The sequence below is a fragment of the Pan troglodytes genome, chromosome 7, assembly GCF_028858775.2.
Source record: "Pan troglodytes isolate AG18354 chromosome 7, NHGRI_mPanTro3-v2.0_pri, whole genome shotgun sequence".
NCBI lineage: Eukaryota > Metazoa > Chordata > Mammalia > Primates > Hominidae > Pan > Pan troglodytes.
Genome location: NC_072405.2, coordinates 36,527,942 through 36,547,565, shown reverse-complemented (window position 1 = coordinate 36,547,565; position 19,624 = coordinate 36,527,942). Strand labels below are relative to the sequence as shown.

Here is a 19,624-nt window from a genome sequence, read left to right as displayed (position 1 = left end):
TCGTGCCCAACTGAGCTTTCTTATGAGGTGGCCCCACAGGCCTTGGAGCAGACAGACCAGCCGGACAGTGGAGGTGCCAAGCACCATCCGTGCCGGAATGAGCCCTGGCAGTCACAAGAGAAGCGGAAGCTTCTGGTGGCAGAGGGAGGCGGGAGCTCTGACACCCGGGGGAAGCTCCCCAACTGCTGCCGTTTTGCACAGGCCACAAGATACGGCATGGAAGGCCAGGGATGAGCTAGAAAGAGGGATTCTTGTGAATCCTGAGATAAAACCAGGATTCAATAATAGCTGACAGCCATCAGAAAGGTGCAAGTTCCTGTCATTTTGTTTCAAATTCCCTAAATTGTCATCTTTTGAAGTGAACTTTCCACGTGCAGGCCTTTTTACCATTTCACAAAAGCCCTTTTATGTGTGTGGATCCATCTGGGCACCTAGGACAGATGAGAAGGTTGAGGCCCAGAGACTTTGTGCTCCAGGGCTGTGCAGCTGGTTCTGTCTCCAGCAACACAGCTCTGACAACCAGCGGGAGTATGCTTTATTGTTTTATTTTTATAGGGTAAAAAAGCATAATTGAGAAGTAGCTAAGTCCCTAAACGACACTCATGGAAAGCTGTGGTGGTTCCACAGCGAGCCCATAACAAAGCCACTGCCATTTGCCTCATAGCAGTTTAATGAAATGGCAAACAGCACCCGGGAGGAAATGAACAGTGCCATAGGTTGGAAACTGAAACCTGCACATTTGTGGCAAATGTCACTGCATTTACAGGGAGAGAAAGAAAACCACATGACTCTTCTTTGTATGTTAAAGACTTTTTATTTTCAGGCCCTTTCAGAGGAATCAATTCCTTTAAACCTTTGTAAAATGCCACAGGAGCCAAGGTTAAGCGATGCTTTTAACTTAGGAACTGACCCTCTCCAGGCAGTCTCCAAAGTAGATTACCTCGAAATTTCAAAGAGGCAGTTCTACAAGAGGAGCCTTTGAAGAAGCCAATCCTGTTTTCCATTGTTTTGCTTTCACACACGGGTTGAACTTGAACTCTTACCTTTCTCCATTTATAACAACCAAAATCCACCTTAAAAAATCAAAGGCTGGGAGCGGTGGCTCATGCCTGTAATCCCGGCATTTAGGGAGGCCAAGGTGGGTTGATCACCTGAGGTCAGGAGTTCGAGACCAGCCTGACCAATATGGTGAAACCCCCATCTCTACTAAAAATACAAAAATTAGCAGCGGCGGGTGCCTGTAATCCCAGCTACTCAGGAGGCTGAGGCGGGAGAATCGCTTGAACCTGGGAGGCGGAGGATGCAGTGAGATTGCGCCACTGCACTCCAGCCTGGGTGACACAGCGAGACTTTCTCAGGAAAAAAAAAAAATTGCAAGTAATGGCTTCTGTGGAAGCAAATCTTGATTTAGGGGCACACAACCTCAGACTCCACCCGCTCAGGATAGACAAACAGGAAAGCCAAACGCTCGCTGGGGACCACACTTGGGGCTGCCCACACTGCTCTGTAGTTGCCAAGAGGGTGGGAAGTAGAGATAACAAAGAATGTGGAATGAAGCTCTTTGTCATCGCCGTCTCGGATGGTAGACTCCCGCCTGGGAGAGGCTGCTGGCTGGCTGCTGCCAGGCTCACACCCCCACAACTGCAATTCCTCTTTCCCAGTCACACTGCTATTTCTAAACATCAGCACTGTAATCAGAATGATTTCCATGAAAACAAAAGCTCATTTTCCTAACTTGCGCTCCAATGTGTATGTCGTTAAAGGGCTGAGATTAGAGTCTGGTGGTTTTCCTGTTTCAACCTGACTTTCTGTCCCTAGGGTATATAAATAAACTACTCCTAAGTTTGCTCCTCGAATGACAATCAGTTTTATTGCATGAGTTATGGTGTCCAAATGAGTTAATTTGCTTTTGTCACCGTCTGAGTCAAAATAGGCCACCTGCAGGCCTCATGCAAAATGTAGAAACTGGATAGATGATTTAAGCCTCAAAAACGCAAGTGATTTTTTTGGGTGCACGCAGGAGAGGGCGGATCTGGGGTGTGGTCTGCAGATGACCAGCCGTGGCCTTGAAGGCAGTTTCCAGTCTCTGCAGCTGCGGGATGAGGGTGAAGCCCCCCATTTGCTCTGCTCAGCCTCTCTGTTGAGTATTTAAGAAATCCTGATTCTCCGTGCTCTGCCAGGGAGGATACTGCAGAAGGGTGGACTGGTGTGGCCATTATTTCAGCATCTTCACCATGTACGGGCCTTGTAATCTGTAGCCGATCTTTCTATAATAATTCCTGGTGCCGACCCCTGCAGAAAAATCGAAGTTAAAAAAGGAGCGTTCACTTTAGCAATTCTCAAAAGTCGGCATGTGCTTCCCTCAGCCTTACACCCTCTCCCACCCAGAGACCAAATTCTCTCCCACATAAAATCTCAGCTTAAAAAGTTTGGAACATTATTACTTTGAATTCAGGCTGCATTAAAATATAGAAACTGCTAAGTGGAGAGAAGTAAGTCTCTTTCCCTGATTTTTAACTCAAGCTCAGGGTATGTGACACACACACTCACAGGCAACAGCAAACGTGTGCACCCGTGTGTCGGAGCCTGCGTATTCACTATCCTACTGGCAACACCAAGCACTACCTTAGGTGCTACAGGTGAACGAGAAGAGGTGGATTTACTGTCTGAGCTGCCTATGCTCCAGATGAGGCCAAACGATAGACGGTTTCCCAGAAGTTTTAAAGAGAGAAGAGTGGGGGGAAAAATGGGATCTCCACTCAGCCCCAGTAGCGAAGGTACACTTGTGGCTACTGTCAGAAGTGTTGAAGTATACAAGGCTTAACAGGAAAAAGTGTTTTCCTCATTAGTTGGTGTCAAAGAGGCAGCTTTGCTGGGATGGCCCTGGCTCATGAAGTGTGGTTTGTGAAGAGAAGTGTAGGTTTTCCATACCAAGCAACTGTCCAGTTCTCTGCTGACACCAACTGGGTGTTCTACAATTTAACTCAGTTTGGACCCTACCTACTCTGATGAGCGCAAGGCCCCCCAGTTCTGAGCTCAGTCCAGAGACTGCCCCCAACTTCAGACACCAATTGCGAGCAGAGGGGCTGCAGGTTGCCTACAACTGCTGTCCAACTTGGCTACAAATGGAGGGTTCCTACAAGCCCCTCCTCAGATTTGATAATTTGTCATAATGGCTCACAGAGCTCAGGGAAACATTTACTTACGTTTACCAGTTTATTGCAGGATATGATAAAAGACACAAGTGAACAGCCAGGTGAAGAGGCACACTGGGTGAGGTCTGGGAGGGTCCCGAGCACAGGAGTGTTTGTCCCCACCGCGTTGGGGTGCACCATGCTCCCGGCAAGTGGATGTGTTTGCCAAAATGAAAAGTTCTCTCAACCCCATCTTTTAGGGATTTTTATGGAGTTTCATTGTGTAGGTATGATCAATTACTAACTCCATTTCCAGCCCCCTTCCCTCCCCGGAGGATGGAGGGTGGGGCTGAAGGTTCAACCCTCTCCTCATGGCTTCATTTTTCTGGTGACAGGTCCCCACCCAGGAGCCCACCAAGAGTCACCAGGTTAGAACAGAAGATGCCCCTTGAACCCCTGCAGCTCAGAAAATTACAAGGGTTTTAGGAGCTCTATGTCAGGAACCAGGAACAGAGACCAAATTATATTTTTTATGATGTCTCAACATTCAAGGAACATGAACTAGTTGAAGTTGGTACTAAAGGTCCATTACCCCTGCATATTGGACGCATTCCTCAAACAGCCCGGCTGTCTGTGCCTGGGAGTGAGACAGCTGAGGCTGGGCGGGGAGAGCGATCAGCAGCACCTGCCGCAGGCACTCCCTCCGTCCTTCCCTCCCTCTCTGCACGTCCCTGCACTGGGCTTTGGAGAAGTGCATCTCCTGATTCTCCTCTAGCTCGCTGGCTGCCCTTCCTTAGTCTCCTTTGCTGCTTCCTCCTCGTATCCCTAACTGAAATCACTGCAATATGCAGCTCTTCTGTGCACGCGCTTCCTGTGACACTGAGCGTAAACCTATGTATACACTGGCAACCCCTAAATCTGTCACTCAGAGCTCTCCTTGAGCCTCAGATTCGTCCACAGGTGCTGCATGACCCACCTGAATGTCTAAATTGCATGGCAGGTGTAGCAGGTCAAAAACCCAACTCCTGGTAACCTGCCCCCCAAGCTCCCTCCGCAGGAAGCTCCCTCTTTGTAAATGGCCACTCCACTGCCAGTTGTTCAGGGCAACTCATTCCCATCTTTCTGTCAAATTCCAAATCAAGAGACTTGAATAAAATGAAAGAGAAAGGCCTGAGGCTACATGGGGGGGACAGGATTCTAGGGAGCAGGAAAAACAAATGTGAAAGTCCTGAGACGGGCGTGCACTCAACTTACTCAAGGAACAAGGAGGCACCATCATGCAGGTCTCCTAAGGAATCTGGCTTTTATTCTGAGTGAGATGGAAGAATGAGAGGATGCTGGTCAAAGGAGGGACATGATCTGACAGCTGTTTTGAGAACAGAATGAAGGCTCCAGGAGGGCAGGGGTTTTGTTTTATTCACTGTAGAGCTGCCAGTACCCAGAGTGATGCCTGTCACATGTGAGGTACATGGTAAATATTTGCTCACTGAATGGATATGTGACCAAGGGCAGAAATAGGGAGACCAGGTAGGAAGCGATGACAGTAATCCAGGTGGGAGATGGTGGTGGCTCGGGCTGAGTCACAGTGGTGAAAAGTACCCAGAGCCTGGGCATATGTGGAAGGCAGAGCGAAAAGAATCTGCCAACGGATGTGGGGTGTGACGGGAGCCAAGGCGACTCCAGGGTATTTAGCCTGAGTAAAGGAAGAGTCTGGAGAAACAGGAGCCACCACTGCCTGGGAGTGAGGAGATGGTGGGAAGAGCTTGCAAGAGGAATCAGGAGTGGGGCTCCGGTCAGGCTGCATGTGGAATGGCTGCTAGACATTCAAGCCAAGATGCTGAAGACTCTGATTTTGGAAGCTTTTGTTGTTCTTAAAGAGACACAGGGAGTGCTATGGGTTAGGTATTTGTCTCCTCTGAAACTCATGTTGAAACTTAATCCCTATTACTGAGAGGTGGGGCTATGAAGAGGTGACTAGAGTGTGAGGGCTCTGCCCTCATGAAAGGATTAATCTATTCATGGACTAACAGGATAATGAGTTCTAGTGGTTTTACAAGAAGAGGAACAGGGTCCTGAGCTGGCACATGCAGCCCTGCCACTGTGTGATGCCATGTGCTATCCTGTGCCACCACAGGACTCCACAGAAAGTCCCCACCTGCAAGAAGGCCCTCACTAGATCCAGCCCTTTGACCTTGGACTTTTCAGCCTCCAAAACTGTAATAAATAAATTCCCTTTCAGGTATCCTGTTATAAGCAATCGAAAATGGACTTAGGGACAGTCTCTTTTCTTGGATGTTGCTTTGCAAGGTAATTTCGGACGGGGGCAGTTGTCTTCCAAGGGGCTGAAGCGGTGATGAAGAGTGAGAAGGCAGAGCCACCTGGCTCCTTTTTGAAATTGCCGAACCCTGAATTAATCAGTCCCAAAGCTTCTCTATATATTTCTTATGAAATATTTTCCATTTGGTTTAAGCCATTTTGAGGATATTTTTGCTTTTAAGTATACAGCTCGGTGTTGCTAAATACATTCACGCTGTGGTACAACTATCACCACCATCCATCTCCAGAACCCTTTATCTTGTAAAGCTGAAACTCTGTACCCACTAAACACCAACCCTACTTACTCCCCCTCTCCCAGCCCCTGACAACCCCCATTCTACTTTCTGTCTCCATGAATTTGACTCCTGTAGATACCACATGTAAGTGGAATCATGCAATATTTGTCCTTTTATAACTGGCTTATTTCACTTAGCACAATGTCTTCAAGGTTCATCCATGTTGGGTATAAGTCACTGAGCTGAGTTTTCTGTTACTTGTTAACTAAAAGTATCATAACTGACAAGGAAGCTTGAGGACAGGAAGAGAAAAACAAATGAGGTCAAGCCACTATTTAAAATCAGAATTCGGAGTAATTCTGAACACACTGCTCTCCTGCTTAGAATCACTAATGATGTGTCCCAAGATAAAGTTCAAATTCCTTAGCCTGATCCACAAAGTCTTTCCTGCCCAGACCCTTCAACTTTAGTTCCTGGCACAGTTGACTAGGTCCAGGATCAGCAAACCAGCCTGGGCATCACCATGCGGGCTCAGCCACTGCCTCTGGGCGCTTCCCTCAGCAGCCGCCCATTCTGTCTGCAAAGGCACTCCCAGCCACCCTCCCACTCATCCCCCACCAGGAGACCTGTGCAGATACTTCCCCTATCTACAAAGAAGCCAGAATTCACAGCACTCTCTCTCCAGGCTGGCTGTGTGCCTTAATTAGAGTTCCATTGTTTTAGTAATCACACTGCGCAGGTCTGTCTCCCTCCCTAGGATGTCAGCTCTTTAAAGTCAATGGCTTCTATCATCAGTGTCTGGCATATAATCAAGATGCAATAAATGTTTGCAGATCTCTCATATGCTGTTCAGCTATTCTTATGTTGTGTATATACAAAGAAATGTGTTCCCGGAGGATGTATTTGAAAAAAAAATTGGCTCTATGTTGGGTGTTGGGTAATGGAATGATTCAATGTACAAGAGCTGAAGGGCAGGACGACTTCTTAACCTAGGTACAAATTTCCTACCTTGTTAGCTGAGAGATTAAGAGGCAGCTTCCTGACTTACATTATTATCTCTATCTAACAAAAACTGCCCCAAATCTTTCAGAAATACTTCTGGCTTTTTATGTTTCTATTTTACTTTTACAAAACAGATACTGTTTTCCATGGACTTAAAACAATGTATCTTGGAGAATGTCAAACACACAAAAGTGCAGAAGACAGTGCACTGAACCTCCCTGCACCCATCACTCAGCTTTAGCAGGGACAATTCACCCAGGAGATCTCTCTCTTTTTTTTTTTTTTGAGATGGAGTTTTGCTCTTGTCACCCAGGCTGGAGTGCAATGGCATGGTCTTGGCTCACTGCAACCTCCGCCTTCCACCCAGGAGACTTCTGAGTTTCGAGCTTTCTACTCACGTGAACTTAGAAAACATCTCTAACATTTCCTTTTGGTTCTGCTCAGCTCAGTTCCTGGAGACATGTTTAGTTTTGCTATTTTATATGTCCTCTGTCAAATGAAAATGATGGCCTAATTTTAAGACGGAAGATGTGTAATTGTTGGTCAAAGTGCTTTACTTCCAAAAATATGCATCAACCTATATTTGTCTACCATAAATGGCTGCAGAGGTGAGAGAGAAGAGTTCCTTACATCTAACACAGGAGTGGACAGTCCTTGGATAACCAGAAAGTTCAACAATCAAGAGTGCCCTGATTTCTTAAGCATGCTGGTTAAAAGAGCTGCTTTACTGGGGTACATCTAAGCATTTCTCATCATGATTCCCACGGAGCTACAGGCTCCTTGGGCCTTCTACTTTTTCCTTTCTACAGGGGGTGTGCCCTAGAAACGATTACCACCTTGGGCAGGGGCACTCAGGCCTCACGATGGGCCTTTTGGAGGAAAGCTGTATATTGAAGTTCTTGTCCTTATTTTCAATAAGACGCAGCAGGCCTGAGATGGCGAGCTCAGCCCTAAGATGGAACACTGTCTCCAGGTCCTCTGAGAAGTGCTGGCATCCAGGGAAGGGAACTTCACCTCTAGTCAGTCTGGACTCTAACCTCTGCTCACTTAAAGAGCTAAATTTCTTTCTGCCCCTTGTTTTTTGAAAGAAAAATTTCCTCCTATTTCTACAACCTGCAGAACAGGTTGGGAAAGGCATTACCCCTGCACTTAGCCACCAAGGCTGGGTGAGGGCCTTGCTCTGCTCTGATCCCCTCTCCATGCTCAGCAGGGCTCCCAGAAAGTCCTCTGTCATAGTAACTTTCCTTTTGTTAGCCAGCCAAGAAAAAGCAATCATCCTTCAGAGCTGACGTCAGCCACCCTCCTGGACTGACATGCAGGCTGCCTGGACCGTCTCCGAGCCCTCAGCCTAACTGCTCTGCCTCCGCCAGAGGAGAGGCGCCCACAGGCTGTACAAGGAACCAAGTGCTCCACCCGATGGCCTGCGTGGGGTTCTGCCAAATCCCTGGGATGGGGAATGTGCAGGAACTCACTCCACGCAGCGGCCTCAGGGTGCCCTGCTACAGAGCCAGCATTAAGAACAGCAGGAGTGGGGAGAGTCCAAATGCAGGCTTTGTTTTGTAGCACTTTGGGAGGCTGAGGAGGGTAGATCACCTGAGCTCAGGAGTTCGAGACCAGCCTGGGCAACATGGCAAAACCCTGTCTCTACTAAAAATGCAAAAAATTAGCTGGGTGTGGTGGTGAGTGCCTGTAATCCCAGCTACTCGTGAGGCTGAGGCGTGAGACTTGCTTGAACCCAGGAGGCAGAGGTTGCAGTGAGCTGAGATCGTGCCACTGCACTCCAGCCTGGGGGACACAGCGAGACTCTCTCAAGAAAGAACGGCAGGAGTTGGGGGAGTCCAAACACTGGCTTTGTTTTATCCTCCCAAGTTCACTCATCTACACCCTGAGCTTTCCTACATGACCTTTTCCCTACTCTGTAGGCAGGAAAAATATTTTATCTTCCCCATTCAACCAGCAATGATGATGAGTTAGGTGAAAAAAGAATACCTTGCAAAGTGCCTAGAGTGAACAGCTTCTGTGGTGGCCTCCCCTCTGCCTCTGCCCCAGGACATCCACCCCTTTGGGGAGAAGAAAACAAGCCTGTTTATTTGTACATGAGCTTTACTATATGTAAGTTATTAAAATGACTTCCACTGCACACACTTTAGATCAATTATAGATAGACCCATGGAAAGGGGTTACATTAAAGGCAGAGGACACTGCTTGCTCTGGGATGGGCCGAGAGGAGTAGAGTTATTCAGCACTCAGTGGGAAAGCCCCCTTCCCAAGGATGACCTCTGGCTACTGCTCCAAGGCTGGCTGCCAAGAGCCCCTGGCCTCCCTGTGAATCTCCAACCCGGAGGAGACCCAGAGGTACAGCATCTCTCTGATCCTTTTCTGAACCAAATGTCCTCAAGCCCCTCATGATGAGAAAGAAATCCTCTGCTTTGATTCCATGTCCCTCTCCAAAAGATACGCACCACGTGGCTTAATCTGCTAACTCAAAGGATTCGGGAAAGGGGGAAAATCACAGGCAATGCATATGCCGGAGCCTGGGCCTCTGGCTGCAGGAGCACGCTCATCCTGGGCTGCTCAATGCTCTTTAGTAAAAATGGGAAATCAAATCACACAACCTTAGACTAACCAAAGGCCAAAAAAAAAGGGGGGGTGGGTGGAGAACAAACCCAGATGTGGTTTTTTTTGTTTGTTTTTGAGACGAAGTCTCTCTCTTGTCACCCAGGCTGGAGTGCAATGGCGTGATCTCGGCTCACTGCAACCTCTGCCGCCCAGCTTCAAACGATTCTCCTGCCTCAGCCTCCAGAGTACCTGGGATTACAGGTGCATGCCACCACACCCAGCTAATTTTTTGTATTTTTAGTGGAGACAGGGTTTCAACATGTTGGCCAGGCTGGTCTCGAACTCCTGACCTCAGGCAATCCATGTGCCTCAGCCTCCCAACGTGCTGGGATTACAGGTGTAGCCACTGTGCCCGGCCGCAAACCTAGATGTTTACTTAAATTCTGCTGTGATTCTATTTTAGAGAGAAATTGTAGGGGAAAGAGTGGGGAGATAGAGTAAGCCAGTCTGTGTGGTACCTGAGTTCATTGAAAACCAACTCTTTGTTCCTCCAAGTTACTGCAGCCTTCTGTTCTAAGGGGATAAATGCAATACCAGAGTAAAGCCTTTGGACACTAAAAATAAGTATACCTTTCCTCTAAAAGGGAAAATAAATCACAAATCAAGAGCAGGAAATGAACCTAAGTGCTACCTAGCTTGTGATTCTAACTCCATCTCAAAACAAACAAACAAACAAAGAAAACCACTTGATAGCTAAGTGACTATAAACTTAGAGGGAGATTTAAATACCTGCCAGGCACTGGATTGCTAAAGCCTCTCCATGCACTAATTTATTTAAAATGTAACAAGATTGCAATTATTGTCCTAGGAGAAAGATGAGTTTCAGAATGGGTCATAACTCAAGGCCACACTATAGGGAAGCAGAACAGTAACTGAGACCCAGCCTGCCTGACCCCATGGCCCAGAGTGTTTCTAATGCACCTGGCACCTATGTGATGGGGTAGGCCCACCCAACTCCCCTGACTCTGGTCTTGCACCTCTAGTCTTCGTGGGAAAGCACATCCCTTCTTTTCTGGTAAAGAAAGAACTTGCCATTTGTCTTGATCACCTCACCTCCTGTATCTGTGTCCAGTTTTTCAATGTCCTTTGATAACTCATTAGATGAAACAAACATGGTGGCTATTTCCATTGTTAACAATATGGCTTAGTAAGAAACTGAAGAATAAATCACAGAAAAGGGTCTGATAACAGGCAATAATAAACTTTGTAAACAGATTCAGCTTACAAATGTGAGAATGGGAAGGGGGATACTTTTCAGTAACAACTTGATAAATTGCAGTCACCATTTCTAAAATGACAAGCACTACAATACAGAGTTTGGAGGAAAACAACAAAGAAGGTTCAATGATGGAAGCTAGAGGCAGGGCAGAAGAGTCGCGAGTATTTAAGCTTAGTGAACAGATGACTTCAGGCTTGATTATGGCAGACAAAATTAAGAATAACCCTCCAGCCAAAGAAAATGAAAATATTAGACAAAATTGAAAATGTTTCTGCTAGGAAAGTATCAGAGACTGTTAAGAGCTCTTAGCTCTCAGGCCAATAATAAGGAGAAAATGTGAGTTTCCAGAGGGGAGTAGAAGTGTTTGTGTCTCAGGGTGTTTGATCTAGGAAGGGCATGTGAGATACTGGGGGCGTGGGGGCAGTGTCTTGCGGCCACCAGAAGCAGAGAAGCAGTCATAACACTCCCCCAGTGCCCTGTTTAGGAGGTGTGGAAGCAACTGAGAGGCAGAGTTGCTTCCATACCTTGAGGAGGCTCAAGGCGATGGAACATGGGTCTGAATTCAGAGCCTGGCACAGACAGGGACCCAAGCATAGCACCCCCTTCTGGATTGTATTCTGAAAGGCTCTGAATTGGGAGGAGGGATTGGTGTGGTGGGGATAGGAATCTTCTAGATAAACCACAGCCTTGGTCCTAGACAACTACGACTCTGAGATGCCTGGCTAAAGGAAACAGGTCTTCCTTGGAGGAAGCTAGCATCACCTAGGTCTTGAAGTATTCCTGAAAGCAAATTCTCATATAAAATGCTCAGCAAATGATAAAAAATGATGAGGTACACTTTAAGACAGGACATGACAAGAAACAGCAGAGACTCCAGATGTGACATCACTTGACACAGACTGCAAACAGGTATGCTTACTATGTTCAATGTCTGAAAACAACTGGAAACATTAAAAGATGACATTACAGAATGGAAAAAGATACCAGAAATTTAGGAAATGTTAAAGTGTGGGACCAATGCATCAATGGATGGGTCTAGCAGATCAGACACAGCTAAATTAGTAACCTGAAAGATTAAGTCAGAAGAAATTTTGGACAACAAAGCAACGTTGGTGGGGAAGAGGGTATTAGACACAGTGGATACAATAAATATGTCTAAAATATGTTTAACTGGAGTCGTAGGAAGAGAGGTGAGGGAGAATGGGATAGAGTCAATATGCATGTGTTAGAGGCTGCAAATCACACAGAACTGATTTTAAAAACCAGTTCACTGATTAAAGAAGCCTAAGGAAGCCCAAACGGGAAATCCATACCTAGAACCTAGAAATATCCTAGTAAAACTAGAGAAAAACCAAGACAGTCTGAAAGAATAAAAATAATATATTTTCTAAAAAACCACAGAAGTAGCCTGAGGGAATATCCTCAAAGACAGACAGCTGATTTCTTACCTGCAACATTAAAAGCCAGGAAATAAGGGGAAGATAGATACAGTGTACTGAAAGAAAATACCTGCAAACCCAGAATTCTATACCTAGTGAAGACAAGACAAGGGTCCCCAACCCCCAGGCCACACAGCATTTACAGCCACTCCCCATTGCTCACATTACTGCCTGAGGAGCAGTAACCACCTCCCGTCAGGTCAGCAGTGGCATTAGATTCTCAAAGGAGCACAAATCCTATTGTGAACTACGCATGCAAGGGACCTAGGTTGTGTGCTCCTTATAAGAATCTAATGCCTGATGATCTGTCACTGCCTCCCATCATCCCCAGATGGGACTGCTGAGTTGCAGGAAAATAAGCTTGGAGCTCCCACTGATTCATATAATTATTTCATTATATATTACAATGTAATAATAGGAATAAAGTGCACAATAAATGTAACGCACTTGAATCCTGAAACCATCACCCCAACCCCCTTACTATCTGTGGAAAAATTGTCTTCCACAAAACCAGTCCCTGGTGCCAAAAAGGTTGGGGACCACTGCTTTAATAATAATGCAAAATAAAGACATTTGTATACAACCCAAACTGGAACAACTTGCTACCAACTAAAGGTATAAAGAAAACAATGTGTGCAAACTACCGAAATATCCATCAACAGTAAAACAGATAAACTGTAGTACATCATGGAGTCCTACATGTCAATGAAAATGAAGAAAATACTTTAAAGATATAGCAAAGATAGAAGAGCAAAGAAGTGGTAAATATACAGTTGCCCTTGTTATATGTGGGGGGGTTGGTTCCAGGACCACCCTTATATACCAAAATCTGCACACACTCAAGTGTTGCAGTTGGCCCTGCAGAAGCTGCGTCTATGAAAAGTCAGCCTTCTGTATACGCAGGTTTCACAACCCACAAACACTGTTTTCAATCTGTGTGTGGTTGAAAGAAATCCGAGTATAAGTGGACCTGTGTTGTTTAAGGGTCAATTTTATCAGTAAATCTAAATGAATACTAACTGTACATAATAATGATATCTTGTGGATTTTAGAAAAACTCACACACACATGTGCACACAGCAACTTCAGAAAGAGGATCTCCAAATGGCCAGTAAACACATGAAAAGGTAGTCAAAATCATCAGTTATCAGGGAACGCAAATTAAAACCACAAAGAAATGCCACTCATATTCATCAGAATGGAACAACTAAAACTCATACATTTCCTGTAGTAGTGAAAAATTGTAGAAGCACTTTAGAAAGCCACTTGGCAGAATCCTCAGCTAAATCTATGTACTCTCTACAACCCAGCAATTGCACTCTTAGGTGTACATTCTACAGAAATATGTCCTTATGTGTCCCAAAATACATACACAAGAATATTCATAACTCTAACCTGGAAACCCAGCAAGAGTTAAGACGGATAAATCGTGAACTATCAGCATAATGGAATCCCATATATCAATGAAAAGGAATGAAATACAGCTACTACAACGTTGACTCAATCTTACAGTAATGTTGAGCAAAAGTAACCAGAACAAAAATATGCAACAACAAAACTAGACCATGTAGTTAAGGGATACATACTTATGAAGAAAATACCAAAAAAGTTAGGACACTGGGAAGGAAGAGGGAAGGGCCAACAGAGACACTTCTTGGATGCTGGTTATTGACATAAGTGGGGGTTAGAGAGTGCGATGGTCTGAATGTGTATCCCCCACAAAATTCGTATGTTGAAACTTAATCCCCAATGCAATAGTATTAAGAGGTAAGGTCTTTGGGTGACAATTAGGTCATGAGGCCTCTAGAACTATGAGAAATTTCTCATTTATAAATTACCCAGTTTTGTTATAGCAGCCTGAGTGAGCTAAGACATACAGGTGTTATTTAACATTTTATAAACTCTGCTATTTGTTACAGCTTCCAGTAAACTTTTAAAATGAAAAAAAAGGCAAGATTAAATAATCTCAACTATGTGACTGCTTAAATGGGGAATGAAATCAATTCTTCACATCTATGGAAAAACAAGTGAGCCAGGGTTGTGATTCCAACTGGACAAAGAATGAACGTGGAATTATTAATGTGATGTAACAGAGGAAGAAATAAGTTTAATTGATCAAGTATTTGCTCAGTATGTACTAGGAGCCTGGAAATTGAAGAGTTTTACCTCTTGGAATTCCTTAAGAAAAACCTTGGCTTAATAATTTAAATGTTTTCATGTCTGAAGCAGGAAAATGAATTAGCTATTACAGGTGCATTCTTGTTCTTTGATGCTTACTTGTTAGGACGTAGGCCACCCTTCACTGCTAGTAATGTGTTCTTAGACAGAATTAAAATTGAGCCCACATCACATTCTCACAGCCAAACTTGTAAATCTATCCTTTAAAGCTCAAATTTCTGTTTTGATTAGATGCAAAACATTCAGATGATTTATGATTGTTTAATTAAAAGAAATCAGTGAAATAAAAAATTAAACTGTTTTAATTGCTTTTGGGTTCAATTAATCAACTATTGCCTACTTGATGTATCTACCAACATTAACACAAGGAAATATATTCATTAGTTTCATTCACTTGCTATTGAAATGAGACTTTATTGTTTCTCATTGATCTCCTGCCAGGATGGCAATATTTTACTCTTCAACAGTGTACACTGATATGAAAGTTGGGAAAAGGTTTTTATCCTGAATGTTTGAAAATGAACCAATTAACTATACGACCCTAAACCTTTCAGAATTTTTTTCCCCATTCTATTAAAAAAAAAATCATACAAAGGTTACCCATGTATAATCTTAGTTCTTCAAACTGGTTATTGCAACTAACACAGTACACATTATTCTCCATCACTGTGGAAATACAGAGTACCTCAAGAGAGTCTCCTACCCAGCAGCCTAAAGGTTCTTCTACACATTTTGAAAAGGCTACCAAGATAAGAACAAAGAATAAAAATAGGTAATTTACAAAGGAGGTATACAGAATCTAAATAGATACTACCATGGTAACTTACAGTTGGGTGATGCTGGTGGGTTATCTTACAGCTCTTAGAGAGTTTTTTTCTTTCAGGGAGTCTGGCCTATGATGTGACATAGGATGGCCCACAATCAACTGATTCAAAAATAGAGGGTCTGTTTCTATCAGTGCAGGATGTTTGCTATGTCACACATCATTCTCACTTCTTTACTCATGTCAAAAATCATTAGTGTGTCTCTGCAGAAGTTAGACTGTACCATCTTATAACCTGGTAGGAAGAGGGACCCCTTCTATTTATAGTCTCTTTAAATACAGACTTCAAGAGGGAAAATGGCAAGGTAGGAATTTTCAGAGATTCATCCTTCTGCTAAAACGACGATTACGCTGGAAAAAAAATAATTGGAACCAACTATTTTGGAATGCTGGAACTTGGTAAGATACTTACAGCGACTAGGGGAGTGTCTGATGAGGGAGAGGCTGTAAAACTTCACTCAGGGAACAGCATGCTTAAGCCACCAACCATCCCCCATTCCTTAGCTCCACCGTAGCCACAGGAATGGTAACTTATTTTCCTGGAGCAGCTGGCTGGAACTGGAGTGGGCAATAAGGACCTAGTCCTCCAAAAATGTAGGGCTGTGTATTATGTTCACTTTGGAGGTTCCTGGAAGGACCAGTGCAGACACTTGTCTTTGTTTTGACCCCATCTCACTTCCTTCGTGGAGTGTATCAAAAGATTTGAAGAGATACACATCCTTTTTTCTTTTTTTGAACCAGACATTTAAGAAAAATCCCTCTCAGGTCACAGGCTGATCATAGAGATAAGAACAGAAATTTCAGTGACTACACACACGATGAAGAACACTCAGACTTTGCAAAAATAGTTTGGAAAAGTCACTAGACAGGGCCGGGTGCAGTGGCTCATGCCTGTAATCCTAGCACTTTGGGAGGCCAAGGCAGGTGGATCACTTGAGGTCAGAAGTTTGAGACTAGCTTGGCCAACAAGGTGAAACCCCGTCTCTAATAAAAATACAAAAAAATTAGCCAGGCATGGTGGCACATGCCTGTAATCCTAGCTACTAGGGAGGCTGAGGCAGGAGAATAGCTTGAACCCAGGAGGTGGAGGTTGCAGTGAGCCGAGATCATGCCACTGTACTCCAGCTTGGGTAACAGAGCAAGACTGACTCCCCCCCACCAAAAAAAAAAAAAAAAGTCACTAGACAAATGCATGATTAGACCTCAAAAGCAACTCCTCAGAAAGAGAAGAATGATTTCCAGAGTTACCACATTATACTAATTGTGTAGTTCTCAGTAGTTCAATATAAAATTGTAAAGCATACAAAGAACAGGGAAGAATGGCTCATTCACAGGAAAAAAGAATTCAACAGAAATTATTCCTGAGGAAATTCAGACATTGGGATTACTACTCAAAGACATTAAATCAACTGTATTAAATATGCCTAAGGAGTTACAAGAAACCATGGACAAAGAAAGGATATCAAGGGGATACTATCAAAAAGGAATGTCAATAGACAGGAATTATATTAAAAAATAGAAATTCTGGCACAGAGATGTATGATAGTAAAAATAAAAAATTCACTAGAGGTGTTCAATGGCAGTTAAGAGGAGGCAGCAGACAGAATCAGTGGACTTTAAGATAATGCAACTGAATTTATCTAGTCTGAGGAGCAGAAAGAAAAAATGTAGAAAAATAAAAGACATGGGGGATACCATCAAGCATACCAATATATGCATTGCTGGAGTCTCAGAGGGAGATGAGAGACATAAAGGGTAGAAAAAAATGTTTAAAGAAATGGCTGAATACTTCCCAAATTTGTTGAAAGACATGAATCTATACATTCAAGAAGCTCAGCAAATTCCAAGCAGGATAGCCTCAAAGAGATCCACAATGATCACAATATGAGTCAAATTGTTGAAAACCTGAGAGAATCTTGAAAGCAGCAAGAGGCAAAATGAGTCATCACATAGAAGGAATCCTCAGTTAGACTAACAACTGATATTAGAAACTATGGAGGTCAGAAGGCAATGGGATGGCACATTTAAAGTGCTGGCTGAAAGAAAAAAGTAAATCTGCCAATCAAGAATTCTATATCCAACAAAACTATCCTTCAAGGATAAAAGAGAAATTAGGACATTTCCAGATTAAGAAAAGCTAAAGAAGCTTATTACTACTAAACCTGCCCTATAAGAAATGCTAAAGGAAGTCATTCAACCTGAATTGAAAGAATAGGCAGTAACTTGGAACCATATGAAGAAATAAAGAATATTAATAAAGATAATTACATAGGTAAACATAAAAGCTAGTATTGCACTTTTGGTTTGTAACTCCTCTTTTCTTCCTATATTATTTAAAAGGCAAATTCATTAAACAATAATTTTAAGTCTAGGTTAATGGATACACAGGTATAAAGATGTAATCTGTGACAATAACAATACAGAGGGGGAGGGACAGAGATGTATAGGAGCAGAGTGTTTGCATACTATTAAAACTCACTTGGTATTATTCAAACTGACTGGAGGCTTAAAATGTTAATTATGATCCCCAAGGTAACCACTAAGAAAACAACTAATAACCAAAAGAGTCATAGAGTGATTACATTATCAGACAAAACAAATTTTAAGTCAAAACAGGTTACAAGAGACAGAAGACCATTATATGGTGATAAATGTTCAATGATCAGGAAGATTTATACAATTATCAACATATATGCACCTAACAACAGAGCCCCAAAATATATGAAGCAAAACTTGACAGGACTTAAGGGAGAAATAAATAGTTCTACATTAAGACTTGGATACTTCAATATCCACTTTCAACAATAAAAAAATTAAGACAAAAGATCAATAAGGAAAGGGAGAACTAGAACAACACTTTAAACCACTTAAATCTAACAGACATATATAGAACATGCTACCACTAATAGCAGAATGTACATTTTCCATAAGTGCACACAGAACATTTTCCAGGATAGATCATATGTCAGGTCAGGAAAACATGTCTTAATAAATTTAAAAAGACTGAAATTATATAAAATGCCTTTTCTGATCACAAAGAAATGAAACTAGAATAACAGATGGAAACTGGAAAACTCATAAGTATGCAGAAATTAACACATTCTTAAACAACCAATGGGCTAAAGAAGAAATCACAAGGAAAATTGGAAAACACCTTCAGCAAATGAAAGACAAAATGCAACATTCCAAACTTATAGGATGCAGCAAAAACAGTGCTCAGAGGGAAACTTATAGCTGTAAATGCTCACATGAAAAAAGCAGATACATATGATCACATTTGGGATTTTAAAAGCAGATATATCTGAAATCAATAACCTACTCTATACCTTAAGGAACTAGAAAAAAAAAGAGCAAACAAAACCCAAAGCTAGCAGAAGGAAGAAAATAATAGATTAGAGTGAAGATAGAGAATTAAAAAAAAAAATCAAAATCAAAAGTTCATTCTTTGAAAAGATCAACTAGCAATGTTTACCTTAGATTGGGTTAAAAAAGAGAAGACTCAAATCACAAAAACAGAAATAAAAGAGGGGGCATAACTACTTACTGTACAGAAATAAGAATTCTATAAGAAAATACTATGAACAACTGTACGCCAACATGTTAGATAACCTAGATGAAACAAATTTCTAGAAACATAAAAACTGACTCATAAAGAAACAAAGTCTACATAAATACATAACAAGAAACTGAATCAGTAATAAAAAAGTCCCAATAAGAAAAAGCCCAAAATCAGACTACTTTACTAGTAAATTCTACCAAACAATTGAAGAATTAATACCAATCCTTCTCAAATACTTGCAAAAAACTGAAGAGGATGGACACTTTATAATTCATTTAATAAAGCCAGCATTACTCTGTTATCAAAGCCAGATAAAGACACTACAAAGAAAACTATAGACCATCATCCCCTTAAGAATACAGACGCCAAACTCCTCAACAAAATACCAGCAAACTGAATTTACCAGCATATTAAAAGGATTATATACCACAACCAAGTGGGATTTATCCCTGGAATGCAAGGATAGTTCAACACACAAAAATCAATGTAATAAACCAAAACAGAATTAAGTGGGAAAAAAAATCATACAATCAGCTCAAATGCAGAAAAAGCATTTGACAAAACTCACAACCCGTTCATGATAAAAACACCCAATACATTAGCATAGAAGGGAACTTCCTTAACATTGTAAAGGCCATATGTGAAAAACTCACAGATAATAATATCATGCTCAATTGTGAAAAACAGAAACCTCTCCCCCTAAGATCAGAAGCCAGATAAGGTTGCCCATTTTCACCACAGTACTTAAAGGTTCTAGCCAGAGGAATTAGGCAAGAATAAGAAATGAAAGGCACCCAAATTGGATAGGAATAAGTAAAACTATCTCTATTCAAGATGACATGACCTTATATGTAGGCAATGCTAAAGAATCCATACACATACAAAATTATTGGAGCTAATAAACAAATCTAGCAAAGTTGCATAATACAAAATCAATATGGAAGAAAAATCAGTTTTATTTCTATATGCTTATAATGAACAATTCAAAAACAAAAATTTAAAAATCTCACAATAGCATCAAAAGAATAAAATATCTCGGAATAAATTTAAGCAAGGAGGTGCAAGACTGGCACACTGAAAACTACAAAACATTGCTAAA

The 19,624-nt window shown here is 42.4% G+C and overlaps 1 protein-coding gene across 6 annotated transcripts in view; it reads right to left on the bottom strand.

The window, feature by feature from the left end:
* Window positions 1-794: 794 nt before the first annotated feature.
* Window positions 795-19,624, bottom strand: part of ELP3 (elongator acetyltransferase complex subunit 3) — a 100,310-nt gene continuing 81,480 nt past the window's right edge. For all 6 annotated transcript variants that reach the window (XM_063816976.1, XM_001165532.6, XM_009455087.5 and 3 more), the window contains one exon: window positions 795-2,292. In XM_063816976.1, the coding sequence (XP_063673046.1) occupies window positions 2,216-2,292 (77 nt within the window). In that variant the 3' untranslated portion in view covers window positions 795-2,215. The remainder of the gene's footprint in view (window positions 2,293-19,624) is intronic.